Below are 13,475 nucleotides of genomic sequence, written 5' to 3'. Positions count from 1 at the left end.
CCCCCCACCCCTTCCAAGCAGCCCCGGCAGCTGTCTGTGCCCGTAGGAGGGCCTGTGACCTGGAAAGCATGCTCCCCTCCTGGGCCCACAGCCCCACCTGCTCACCCTCTCAGCCTGATGGCAGACACAGTAGGAAGGACGGGGCACAGCTGACCCATGAGACAGGCTTGCCCACACACTGTCCCCTGGCAACCAGAGGCAGAGCCGGGGCCCCGGGAAAGCAGCCCCCCGCACCACGGACAGGGTGTTGCGCCCCCTCCAAGGGGCAGTCTGAGAAGAGGGAGACCCTGTGGTCTGAAGGCTCCCGAGGGCTCAGGGTCCCCTAGCTGCTTCTCACGGTCTGAGGGTCCACTGAGCAGGCGGAAGCCAGGCTGGGGTGCATCTCCCCAGGCCCCGGACCACAGTCAGAAGGGGACACAGGGATGCCAGACAGCGACAGGCTGTGCCGGGGGCTCGGGGAACGAGGAAACGGAAGACTCCACTTATAGAAAAAGCGTCACAAGGGGCACCCAGCTGGCTCAGTTACAAGAGCTTGTGACGCTTCATCTCAAGGGTTGTGAGTTCAAGCCCCAGGTCGGGCGCAGAGATGACTTACGTTAAAAAAAAAAAATGTCACAAAACCATGAAAAACGTTTACTCTGAGTTACTAGAAAAAAAGGCAAACCAGAACGCTTTCCCTTCTCGGATCAATCACGGTTAGAAGCTGCTAACGGCGGAGATCTGAGGAAGAGGCGGGTGGGATGCGGCCAGGCCACCCCTCCAGGCAGCCCCTAAGCTCCCAGCCCATCCAGGGGCAGCTCTGAGCTGGGGGCATGACCTTGAGGACCAGCTCAGGCACGGCCGAGACCCTGGGGAACACGGTGCCAGCCTGCAGCCGCCCGACGGCAGGCCACAGCGCAGGGAGCCGTGTGGAGGTGCCTGGACCCGTCTGTGCAGGGCGCTGCCCCGCCAGGAGAGGCACCTGGCGCAGCCCACGGCTTCTCCCCTGTCCTGCTCACCCCCTTCGGCAGTCTGCTCTCTACCCTTCCTTCTCGGCAGAGAGCTGCGCAGCCAGGGGAGGGGTGCACAGAGGGCCCCTCCCAGGAAAACAGGCTGGCTCGCCTGCTCCCTGAGACAGAACACACCCTGCAGGGTAGGGGCCCCCTCCTCAGCCCCCAGCCCTGCACGCAAACAGGAGCCGGCCAGGGCAGCAGGTGCTACGTGAGACCCAGCATCCAGGTGGATGGTCCAGGGCCCAGACGCAACGCCTGGCCCGCCTGGCGCAGTACCTTTTCCCCACGCTGCTCACGGGGTCAGCTCCGTTCCTGCCGGCAGGCGTCTTCCTCCGAGACAGCTTCCGGGCACTGGCCCGCTCCTCGGGCTGCACGTCCTCCCCCTGCAGGCTGCCCCCACCCTTGCTGTTGAGGTCCCGCAGCACGCTGTAGTTGATCTTGCTGGAGATTTTCTTCTGCTCCAACATCTTCTCAATGGCCTCCCCAGCCGTGCTGGCCTGAATCGGCTCCCGCCGCTTACAAGACTTCTTGGGCTCAACGGAAACAGGAGAGTTACCGCCCCCTGGGGATCTCAATGCCCGCAGACCTGCTAGGTGCCTCGTGGGATGGGGGGGCACCGCCAGCTGGACACCGTGGGGGGAGGGACTGGGCAATCAGAGTCTGCTGGGGACCCCCGGCCCCAGGAGCCGAGGTGTGCAGGGCCCGGGCCTCCAGAGGACGGCTCCGACCGCCTCCTCTCAGAAGGGGAAAGCCAGCCCCTGTCCATCAGCGGGGGAACTGGAGGCAGGTCTCAGGGTGTGCGGCCAGCTCAGCAAGCCCCTCAGGAGGGGTCACCCAGCAGCAAGCGCTGAGCTGCCCACGAACCCATATGGACACCTGGCTGTGCTGGACGCTGTGGCCACCCGAACAGGGCGGAGTAGGGTGCCATGCTCGGGACGGGTCACCCAGCACGGAGGGACCTGATCCTGGGTGCTGCACCACCTCCAGGAGCCCAGCTGTGTCTCCTGCCCGCCAGCCTGCCCACCACGCTGCTAGGGGCCCCAAGCCCTGACCCCAAGCTGCAGGCCCTCCCCCGGAAAAGCTCTCGAGCAGACCAGCGACCCGGGCTGCGCATGCCTGGCTCCTGCCTTTCTTGCTCAGAGGCTCAACCACTCCCCAGCTTGGCCTTGCGGCCAGAGTCCCCGTCCAGCCACACAGAAGCAGCTAGCCACGTCTCTGTGAGCACCCATAGGATGGACGTGACAAGCAGGCTCTCCCGGGTCCCAGACGGGGTCCCAGAGGTGCGGCAGGCCCTCAGTGGAGGAACCGCCGGCCCTGGGGGCCCTCGCATGACTTGGGGAGGGGCAGGGCTGGTCTCCACACACATCGAACGAGCCCTACCTTGTGCTCCTTGTAGATGCCAAGCTCCTTCTCCTTCGCGATTCTTGCTTCTTTCTCTGAAAAGTCCCCAAATGGCAGATCAGCAGGGGCCCCGGAGCCCAGGACCCTTGGCAGGTGGGCGGGTGCTTACCCCTCTGCTCCCGCAGGTACTCGGCGTTCTCCCGCATCCACAGCTCGGCCTTGACGCGGGCTTCCGCCTCGTTCAGGATGTACTGGGCAGAGCACAGCATCACGCTTGGGTCTCAGCCACCGACACACTCACCACGCGCACAAGCCTCTGACCCGCGGGGCTGCAGGCTCGTTCCTGGGAGCCGCTCAGGGACACCTGTCCCCCCCACCCTTTCCGAGGCCGATAGCAGGGGCTGAGTCCACAAACAGGCACGCGGACATGGGTCCCAGGGGCCGTGTGGCAGCCCGACGGGGATGCCCCGCCGCGCGAGGGCCTGTGGGACGGTGCGGGCAGGGCAGGCATGGCCGCCCGGGGCCCCGAACGGCACACAGAGTGCATGCGGACGCTCACCCTGTCAATCTCCAAGTCGTCAATGCCACTGAGGTCCAGCTCGCCGTCCCCACCCCCGTCCGCTGCGGGGAAGCACAGCGCCAGGGTCATTTGGGGTCAGGTTGTGGTGAGCAAGCGTAGACGTCCCCTGGGCGGTCTCAGGACCCCTTCCAGGGTAGGAGGCCCCTCGTCTGGGACCTCGGCTCTGGCCAGTGGCTGACGGAAGCCCCCCCATCACTGGCAGGCCCGGCCCTGCTCCATGTGCAGTGTGGCTTCCACCCCAGGACTGCATGCAAGAAGGACGCTAAAGCAGAGCCACCAGACCTCGGGACTCCCTACGACAGAGGCGCCTTCAGAGTGGGAGAGCAGGCTGTCCGGCTCTCCATCCACCAGCCCAGGAGATGGACCCTCAGCGATGTGCTCGGGATGTGCTCTGGACATCGCCAAAGCCTGCTGGCCACCCCCTTCCTACCCCCCCAGGCCAGCAGCACAACCTCCACGGCCCGGAGGTCGGGGTGCCCCCGATCACCAGGTGGACCGCCCACACCCAGCGGGCCCCGTGGGAAGCTCTGCGGTCAGGCCCTGGGCAGGCTCCCCTGGCGCTCGCACTCTGCCCGCACCCTCCACATGGGCTCTGCCTCAGCCCGCTCCCTGACTCCTGCAACACCGGCCTGCCCCTGCCTCGGGGCCTTTACACAGGCCCCCTGCCCCACCCTCCTGTGCTCAACTGGCGGGCTTGGGCTGCGCCGTGTCGCGGCCCCTCCCGCCCTAGACGCCACTGCGGTCAGGGCAGGTTGCGCACCTGCCCGTCACCTGGCTCAGAGGCACGTGACAAACGCCTGTGCGGCACACCCGCATGGGGCCCCCGGCACACGGAGGCCAAGCCCTGGGCGCCCAGGGATGAGGCAGGGCCTGTCTGCAGCCTGGGGGCACCTCGGGGGTCAGTCCTGGCGGACGGCCAGAGCCCGCTCTCAGCAGTAAAATGTGGCAGAACCAAACGGGCCTTCCTCCCAGAGCCGCCAGCGCCCCAGGCCGTCCTCCTGCTCAGGCACCCCCCACTGCCCGTGCTGGAGCGGGTCATGTCGGGCCACGCGTGGGGACTGTGCCCTCAGGCAGCGCTCGCCCTTGGCTCAGACAGACGCAGGACGGGCGGGGAAGCCAGTCCCCGTCCCTGTGCACGACACTTCACACGGGCAGGAAGGAGCCTGCGGCCACAGCCCAAGCCAGCAGAGGGCTCCGGCCAGGCCCTGAGCCGCTGGGCCAGGGGACGAGGGTTCTGGAGGCGGCAACGAGCCCTGCTGGGATTCGGGGTGTCCACACACGCTGGGGCTAGCGATGCTCGCACCGCCCTGCACGGCGCCCCTCCCCTGCCCACCCTTCCAAGAGGCTGCACCCCAAAGCAGCACCTCCACCTCCCACAGATGGGGGGGTGACCTGGACCTGGCATCTGCCGGCCACAGCCCCACTGCACCTGCCAGAGGAGCCCCCTCCCGCTCCCCATCCACCACCCGTCCCCGGGGCTCCCAGGCACTCACTGGGGTCCTGGCTCTGGGAGGAGATGCACTCTCGGATGGAGTCCGAGATGCCCAGGCTGGCCGCCGTGGGTAGGGGGCCGAGCAGGGACTCCAGGGCCGGGGGCCCCCTGGCCCCCTCAGGGCCTCCGGCCACCTCGGAGCTGCTGGAAATGCTGCCGCCAAGCAGCTCTTGGTAGAAATCCTTGTTCAGGTGGCTGGCGACAGCCTCCAGCTCCTCGTCCTCGGGGTCCTCCTCACCAAATAAGCTGGACGTGGAGTCCTCGACGGAGCCTAGGGACACAACGTCACACAGCCTGTGAACCAGGCAGGGAGCCAGAGCCCCACCTCTGTGCAGACAAACACGGCCACCCGGCCGCAAAAGGCACTTACTTCCCTAACTTCAGTGACCGAGACGCACCCTGTCACCGAGGCTGCCCCACATCCACGCGCCCACTGAGAGCCCTCGGCCTACACACCTCACGCTGCACAGAAATTCACTCAAAATGAACAGAACAGCTAAGAAAGAAATTTCCCATTCAGAGAACGATGACAGAAAACATCTGTGGCTTCGGATTGGACAAAACTTCCCGATGGGACACTGACAGCAACCCCTAAACCACCAAGCAGGATGGCGTCAAACGAGACCTCTGCCCTCCCGTGAGCGCTGTGTGTCTGGAGTGTGCGAAGAAACCACACGACCCGACCAAGCCCCGGCAGAAGGCCTAGGGCGCCACCTCTCTCCTGCCAGGCCAGGAGCGGCGCCAGGAAGCAGCCCCCACCCTGGTGGGGCGCGCAGAGCCTGGCTGCGTCAGAGAAGGCTGGGCGCGCACCCAGGACAAGACCGAGCAAACGTCCACACAGACCCTCGTGCACAAACGTTCACAGCGCCGTGTGCGCAACAACGCAAACCTAGAAACACCCCAGATGTGCTGCAGCCCCCGCTGGCCCGGCCACCTGCGTGCGTTTAGGGCACCACCGACGGGGAGCCGTGCTCGCCGACCGGAGCCGTCACCCAGAGCACAGCAGCCAGAGGAGAATCCGGACATGCCGCGCCATCCCACAGACACGAAACTCCAGAAAGCACGACGGACTCCGGGGGCAGCAAAGGCCCGAGGGTCCTGGGGGTGCACGTTCACGATCTCGGCCACGATCTCCGCCACCACGATGGTTTTGCGACGCGCACGTTTGTCGAGATTTACCAAGGGCTGCGTTTTAGATTCGCAGTTTGTCGTACGTGAATTACGCCTCCACGAAATTTGTTAAAAAATCACCCAACAGAACGTTCAAGTACACGTCAGAACACCTTACTCTAGTCTTTAACGTGTAATGCTAAAAGTTCACGGTAAGCACCGAGGGTCACACGAGAACGTTACGTCTTCGTGAATGTTTCTCTGGGGGCAGAAAACCGTCCGATTCCCTGTGAGCGAGAAAATCGCATAGGGTGACGATCCTTCTGGATAAATCTGCCACACCTCCGCCCTCACGTCTGGGCGCCCCTGCCTGAGGGCCAGGCCCTGGCCTCAGCAGCCGCGTGCCCTGCGCGTCCACACTCCCATCCTGTCAGCTGGGTCCCAGGAGCACCGCAGAGTCCCGCCTCCCCCAGGCCGCATCGCTCCCAAACCCCTGCCTCTCTCACGGCCGACTCTCCCCTTCAGCCTGAGTCAGACCGTGTTGTCACCTTGGCCCCCGTTCGGGACCTCCCACGCCCCCGCTGCACCCCACGTGAGCACCAGCCTCCCCCCATGCAGCTGCAGGGCTCCCTCCCTCCCCCAGTCCTCCCCCGAATCATCGCATGCCCTTGCCGGCCCCTTCAGTACTGCGTGTCAGCTGATGGCCCTGCAGGGAGGCTGGCAGGAGGGTGGCCCACTGCCTGCACCCCCACGGCGCGTCACGGGAGCCGTGGCCTCATCAGTCAGGCCTCCTGTGACCCAAGGCAGCTGGACAGCCCCACCTAGTTTCGGGCTCGGTCCAGACAGAGGGGATGAAATGTCCGCCATCCCGATGACACAGAAAGGGTCTGGATAACCAGACCGTGGGGAGCTAGGAAGAGGGACGCATCCCTAACGTTCTTGTCAGGAGAACAGGTGTGAGAAGCTGGGCCCAGGGCAGGAGGCAGGTGGCCTGCTGGTGGCGGACAGCTGGCCGGCTTCTTAGCGGCCGGGGCAGCGCACGCAGACGCTGCCCAGGAAGTGGCATGAGGGAAATCCCGGCGCAAAGCCAGGCCCCCGCGGAGTGCAGAGAGCACCACCACCGAGTCACGGGCGGATGGAAACGGGCCCCCACCGCTAGAGGAGCAGAGCTTCCAGCTGGGGCATGAAGCAGCACCCAACTCCGTGCCAGCCGCAGAGGAGGGCCCAGCGGAGGGGCCGGGCCAGGGAGCAGAGCGGAACGCGCACCCTCGTGGAGGGACCCCATGTCCCCCGGAGCCGGACTCCACACCCACGCCCGCCCATCCCAGAACGGCAGCTGCAGGCGTCGCGGTGGGGCAAGCCGACACTGGCCGCCTCCGTCCTCGCAGGCCCACGGGCATCGCCAGCCACAAACACACAGCCGACCACGCGCCCGCGCACAGCGGTAAGCGTGGACACTCACGCCATGACTGGAAAACAAAAGGCACCGCCCCTCTGGACGGTAAGTGCCCCTGGGAACCTCAGCATCAGAGAGAAACGAGCCGAGACTCTGAGCAGCACAGAGCTCCGGCGCGGCTCATGGGTTTCCTGCACGCATACGCCCCAAACGCCAGAGCAAACCCGTCCAGCAGCGACCCCGAAGGGGCAGAGGGAGGAGGAGCAGGTGCCGACTCAGCAGACAGGAGGCCGCACGATGAACGAATCAACGCAAACGCAGCACTCGCGAGAAATCAGTACAAACCAGAACACAAAACCAGGCAAAGAAACGGGGAGAAAGAACACACTCCCACGACTTAACAAAACCAAACACATCCTGAGACGCGGCTTTGCCCAAGTCCGTGCAGACCGTGTGCGGACCGGACGCCAGGCGCCCCTGGGGGGCGGGTCGCACTCACTGAGCCCAGAAAACCCTACATCCTCTCCACAGGCCCTGCAGAAACTCACCGACAGCCGAGGCAACACCCAGTGAAAACTGTGGGTGGGCGCATCCATCTCAGGGCAACGTGGCACCTCAGCCCAAAGCCTGCTCCGTGTCCTGGGCGGCACCCGGGCCATGTGCCCACTGCCACCACCGCGGCTCAGCAGGCGCTGGGGGCCCGGCCACGGCCTGGGCGTTGGGGGACATCAGGGGCCCGAGAGTCGGTGGCGAGCATGAAGCAGCATTTTTGCAGAAGACACGACTGCTCACGTGGAAAACCCGTGACCGAGCGCGCGCCCTCAGGAGAGCGGAAACAGAAGTCCCGACCCACAGGCACACAGAAGCGGCACCGAGCAGCCGAACACCAGGGGAAGGACGCCGCTCACGGCGGCAGCGTGGGGGGCTCGATCCAGAGGGCGGCTGGGGAACACCCACGGGGCGGGAGATGCCCGCTCTTGGGAGAGGGTCGACGGGGCGCTGGGCCGGCCGAGCAAGAGGAGTCTCAGGAGCAAGAGAGGAAACGAGTAGAAAAGGCCGCAGACCCTGGGGGAGCAGCGGGCAGACTGTCGGAGGCGTGGGCAGCACCGGGCCGGGCGAACCAGAGAGACGGCGCAGCGTGGCCCAGCTGCAGACCTACAGACGGGGCCGCAAGGACTGGGAAGGAAGGCGACGTGGGAGCGTCCGGGAGAGAGAGGAGAAGCCTGGGTGCAGAAAAAGATCCACGCAGAACGCGCACAGCAGCTCTGCGATGCCCCAGGCTGGAAACAGATGCGTGGCAGCCACGATGGGGAGGAGGTAGCCCCACGGCAGCCGAGGAAGGCACAGAGCGGGCGGCGGCAGAACAGTCCGGAAGGAAGATCTGGGTGCTGAGGAGCGGCTCCCCCCACGAGGGCTAGAACCTGGGGGGCGGGGGGCGGGGGGGGCGGCTGGATACTCAGCACGCAGCACGTCAGGGCCAGGAGGCGGCTGGGACCCTGTAAAGGACAACCCACGGCCCTGGATGGGCGGCAGCAGGCAGGGGTGGAGGTCAGCCAGCGGGGCAGTGCCTGGCGTGGGTGACACGAGTGGGGCCGGCCCCTCGAGGCCGTGGGGGACGCAGCTGGACTCACCGTCCCTAGTCAGGTTGGCGAGGGCCCCCTTCGCCTTCGGCCGGCTGCTCTCTAACTCGATCTCGATGGCATCCTGGTAGCTGGATATCTCACCTGAGGTGAAGGACGCACACGGTAAGCACAGACCCGCTGCTCTAGGGACCCGGGGGCGCCCGTCACCGCAAGAGCAGGTGGTTACCTTCAACGTCCTCCAGTTTCTTGGACAGGACTTGCTCAAGCTGAAACAAAGCAACGAGAACGTTCGGCAAAGAGACGAGGCGGCCATGTGGGGAAGCGGCGTGCTTCACGGTGCCCAGGGTCCCCAGCCCTCCAGACACACGCACCCCACCGGTGCCCCACGGGAACCGTACTTGGAGCACCCGGGACGGCTGCAGGGAAGGCATGGGGCCATCGAGGGACCTGGCACCCCGCGTGCCACCCCCAGCCAGCGGCAGGGGTGCCCCTCCTGCACCCCCCGGGCTCAGCCCCTGACCCCACCCATCTGTCCGCCTCTCCCTGCACCCCGTGTGGACGCAGACCCAGTCTGGTCTTTGCAACTAAGCCACTCTTTTCCAAATAAGAGCGTGACACACGACATCTGGAAGACGCCGCGAGACGCCGCGTGCTGCATGGGCAGGCGTGGCCAGGCCGGCGTGGGGCCCACCTGCTTCATGCGCAGCTTCCGCTGCCCTGCCGTGTACGAAGGGGGGTCACACTCCCCCTCCAGGTCGATCTTCATGAACTCGTCCACGGTCAGCTGGCTCGTGGGCGTGTCTTCAAACTCCGTCAGCCTGCAACAAGAGGGCCCCTGGAGAGAGCCGCTGGCAGCCCGGCCACACTCAGCCACGAGCCCTACTCGCCGTGGCCAACAGCGGGCCCCCGGGGAGGAATGGCTACGCACACTTGTCGCTCCCACCGGGGACTCAGACAAGGCCCAGACGGAAGGAGGCCACGCCAGCAGCCCTAGGTGGTCACCACCTAAAGAGTAACTACCTCTGTCTCACGTGACCTACGAAGAGCTTAAATTAAAAAAATTTTTTTTTCAATAGGAAATTTTTAAAGAGAATTAGAGATCAGATATGCAAAATGCTTTTCTTTCTGGCTTTGGAAAGCGCCCCAGGATATGATCTCAGTTGAGAAACCGCCACCAGATGTGGCAGATTCGAGGTGAAAACACCGCAAGCACGCCGCTGATCGGGCTCGCGACTATCCCGCCGCAGCTGACGCTGGAGCTGAGCTCCGCCACCCCCCCAACACCGCACCCCAGGCAGGGGCTCGCGGGCAGCCGGCCCTCTGCTTGAGCCTGGCTTCCCCGGGGGTGGGGCCAGCCACTGAGGCTCTCAGTCCACCCCAAACTACCCCAACGCATGGCGCCAGGAGGACTGACCAAGACCCTGGAGGGAGGCGGGCGGCCCCTCCAGCACCCGGGCTGTCCTGGGTCCTGGCCAGACCAGCAGGTGGCAGCACCGTGGACGTGGGTCTGACCGGCAGACAGAGGAAGCCACCAACGAGAGCCACCCACCTCTTGCGCAGCGTGGACTCGCACACCTTGACCACGCTGATGACCTCTTTGACGGTTCTCCGGAAATCATGCATCCTGGCTGCAACCAGAAGTGCTGGAGAGGAGCACGATGGGGAGTCAAGCCTCGGGACGGGGCGGTGAGAGCCCTGCCCGGGGGCCTGTGCGGGGCGAGGCCCCGGCCTCACGGGGGTAACGGTTACACGGTGTACGCGAGGGTCCCAAAACCCAGAAGTCCGCCATGGCTGAGGATCACAGAACGTGCTGCGTCCAACGCAGAGAGAAGGAAAACGCGTCTAGAACCTCACGTGACTCCTCAAAGTCAAGGAGCAAACTCCGAGGCGACTCAAACAGGCAACCAGTTGGCAACACAGGTAAGGAGGCTGGGGACATGGCCAGGTCAGGGGAACAGGGATGGGCCCCGGGTGGTGGCCACAGCCGGGCTGACCAGGAGCAGCCCAGAGTCGGCAGCGCACTGGGAGAGGACTCTTGCTGGTAGCTGAGCGTGGGAACGCAGGCCCTTGGCGTTCCAGGAAGCACTGGAGCCCGGGGGGGTGGTCGTCGTGGGGTAAGGGCCACCAGAAAGGAGGAAGGGCCTGCTGGGTAGGACTCCAGGCCCAAGGGCTACGTCAGACCCCAAGGCACTGGGGACAGAGCTGGAGAATGCAGAGGGAGACCAGACAGCTACCCTTCGGGGGACCGAGAAGTACCCTCTGTAGTAACAACTCGGCACCGAGGGCAGGGCAGGGCTGGCCGCACGGGAGCCCTCGAGAGCCAGGTTACCTCTGGAGACAGCCCACCCCATCCACGGCCAGCGGGGCCTGGCCAGCCTGACTCCGGGGCCGTCCTACCTGCTCCGCAGAGGCCCGAGGGGCGTCGGCCGGTGTGCATCCAGTCCCTCTTCATCCTCTGCAAGAGCCTCAGGGCCGTCATGGACACCTCGTGGTTCTTCTCCCCAAACTCCAGCAGGTGGGCAAAGCGCGGGATGTACAGGCACGGATCTGCCGCAGACACACGCACCTCAGTGCCGCGCAGGACGCGTCCACCCCCCCGCTCAGCAGGCCTTGTGGAACGTGCGTGTTCCAGATCCGGGAGGCACACGAAGACCACACAGCGTGATGCCCGCCCTCAGGGTGACCCTCCCAGTCCGTCCACTGCACAGCTTCCCCGACCCTCAGCTGGGGGCTGCTCGCCCACATCCCTCGCACAGCTGCCGCGCGGGGTCACCCCGTGTGCTTGTGCACATGCACACACACGATACCCTGCTGCCTTGTGGGGCGTTCTGCTGATCACGACTGAGACAGAGCCTGTTTCTTACCTACTTGCTGGCCCAGTTTACTCTCATGAAACATGAGCTGTATCTTCTGCCCTGTCGTCTACAGGTGTGCAAGCGGCTCTTTAAATGATCGTACGTTCCTTAACAAGGGAAGGCTCAGGAAGGACCCGTGCATGCACGCATGCACTCTCCCTCCCTTGTGCCCTGCTCCCTGGACGACCCCTGGCCTGGGCGTCCAGGAGAGTCCAGCTGCCAGGTAACCTCCTGAATTCAGCGGCCTGCTGCGCTGCCGCAGGTGCATGGAAGGAACCGTGCAGGGCCCCCGACAGAACATCAGGGGCGAGACTTGCCTTGGACAGGCTCATTGGGAAAGCCTTGCTGAGGCTTGAAGAGGGGGTGCCCTGAGGGGGCCACAGGCCAGCCAGAAAGCAGGCGTGTGCTGGCAGATGGTGACAGGCAGGACCCTGCTGTCTACCAGCACCAAGCACCCTCCTTCGGGGCCCCGGCCTGATCACTTCTCCGGGCCTCCCGGCATCTACGTGACCGAGCTCTGGCCCCTGGAAGCCCCACGTGGGGCTACGAGCACCCCTTCCTCTGCCCGTCTTGGCTCACGTAAAGGACCACGGGAGATGGGCAGCAACAACCGCTGAAGCGGCCTGGGTCCCCAAGGACGGCGAGGACCCCAGGGACATCCCCCACACCGACTGCGGGGGCTGAGCTGGCGAGCAGCTGCCACTCGTCCCCCTTTCCCCAAGGCCCTGGGTGCTGCGGTCTCTGGAAAGGTGGGTCCTGTGCTGGGCAGGCTGGACGTCAGGTGGAACTCTGGCGGGGCAGCACGGCCGAGAGGCGCGGCTCGCCAGCTGGGCACAGTCTCCTGGCGCGTCCATCTCCAAACTGTCCCGAGCAGCTTCTAGACGTGCAGGTTTGTATTTCAAGAATTCAGCAGCGTCAAAGCTTCCACCTGTAGCTCCGGTGTTTACGTTTCGTCGAAAACAGTTCGAAACCCTAACGGTATTACTTCTGAAATATTTCTGTTTTCTCCCCATAACACGTCTCTTGGCAACCACATCACAAACAAAACCCCGACCAAAGAGAACAAAGCCCGTGGCGGAGGGGTGCCGTTGCCCCAGACTGCCCAGGCTCAGAGCTGACCGCCTGTGGCGGGAGAGAGAGGACACTCCAACCAGATGAGCGAGGCAGACACGTACAGGGAAGGCACTAAACCCCAACACATCACACAGCCTAGGCGAGACCCTCTCACCAACTGGAAGCAACAGGCAAAACCCAGGACACGCTGTTTACAAGACACTAAAGCGTGAGCCGGACCGTGACTCGCCACCCAGGAGAGAGGGTGGTGACACAGCTGCAGGACGCGGGGCAGGGGGCCCTGAGAGGGGCTGGGAAGGGGCTTTACGCCAGAGGGCAAGCCACCCACAGGAGGCCACGAAGCCACACGCCTGGGGACGCGCCCAACAGTGGGAACTGAGCGGCGCAGGGGCGCTGGAACGGCCACCTGAAAACCACAGCAGCGTGAGACTCAGCACAGCTGCGTCCCACTCAACACACGCTGAAGGCAAAGGACGAGACGAGGGTCGGGTTGGCGTCACCACCGGCCCATTTACCCGGTGCCCTGCAGAGGGGCCGTGCTTCTCCAAAGCCTCTGCCACAGGGAGGAAGACCCCGAGAAACCGCAGAGGGAACCCTCCCGGGGCGCCCTGCCTCAGCGGCCCCTCGCCTCCAACTGCGGCCGGCGCGCCTGGGGGGCTGCCTCGGTTAGGGGTCTGACGTGCGCTCAGGTCCCGATGCCCAGGCGGGCTCGGCGTGGCGCACGGAGGCCACTAACACTCTCCCCCTGCCCGGCTCGGGCTCGCCCTCAGATAAAGCCCCTGAAAACAGACGGTAAGCCGGAACGCAGCAAACAGGACGGGGAAGACGCCCGAAGCGGGCAGAACAAACAGGACGGAGCAGAGAGGCTGCCGCGGCGCGGAAAGGACGTTACTACAGGAGCGCCGGCGGCCGGCGCGGGGACCGGAGCGGGGACCGGAGCGGAGCGGGGAGTGGGGTCAGGGTTCCCCGAGGCGACAACAGCGCGCACAGACGGCACACAGGGGAGCGCGTGCGCACCCCGCCTCCGGAGAGGGCTCGTGAACGACACACAC

At 65.2% G+C, this 13,475-nt stretch overlaps 1 protein-coding gene across 3 annotated transcripts in view; it reads right to left on the bottom strand.

The window, feature by feature from the left end:
- The window catches only part of BRF1 (BRF1 RNA polymerase III transcription initiation factor subunit), a 36,009-nt gene that overhangs the window by 3,716 nt on the left and 18,818 nt on the right, over positions 1-13,475 (bottom strand). For 2 of the 3 annotated variants that reach the window (XM_044917838.1, XM_044917837.1), the window contains exons 4-13: positions 10,892-11,041; positions 10,044-10,137; positions 9,186-9,312; positions 8,721-8,760; positions 8,543-8,635; positions 4,407-4,676; positions 2,893-2,954; positions 2,503-2,584; positions 2,373-2,428; positions 1,269-1,525 (exon numbers count right to left, since the gene is read on the bottom strand). In XM_044917838.1, the coding sequence (XP_044773773.1) occupies positions 1,269-1,525; positions 2,373-2,428; positions 2,503-2,584; positions 2,893-2,954; positions 4,407-4,676; positions 8,543-8,635; positions 8,721-8,760; positions 9,186-9,312; positions 10,044-10,137; positions 10,892-11,041 (1,231 nt within the window). The remainder of the gene's footprint in view (positions 1-1,268; positions 1,526-2,372; positions 2,429-2,502; positions 2,585-2,892; positions 2,955-4,406; positions 4,677-8,542; positions 8,636-8,720; positions 8,761-9,185; positions 9,313-10,043; positions 10,138-10,891; positions 11,042-13,475) is intronic. The other variant, XM_021679888.2, reaches the window with a different exon arrangement.

Source organism: Neomonachus schauinslandi, chromosome 9, assembly GCF_002201575.2.
Source record: "Neomonachus schauinslandi chromosome 9, ASM220157v2, whole genome shotgun sequence".
NCBI lineage: Eukaryota > Metazoa > Chordata > Mammalia > Carnivora > Phocidae > Neomonachus > Neomonachus schauinslandi.
This window is presented reverse-complemented; position numbering and strand designations above follow the sequence as displayed.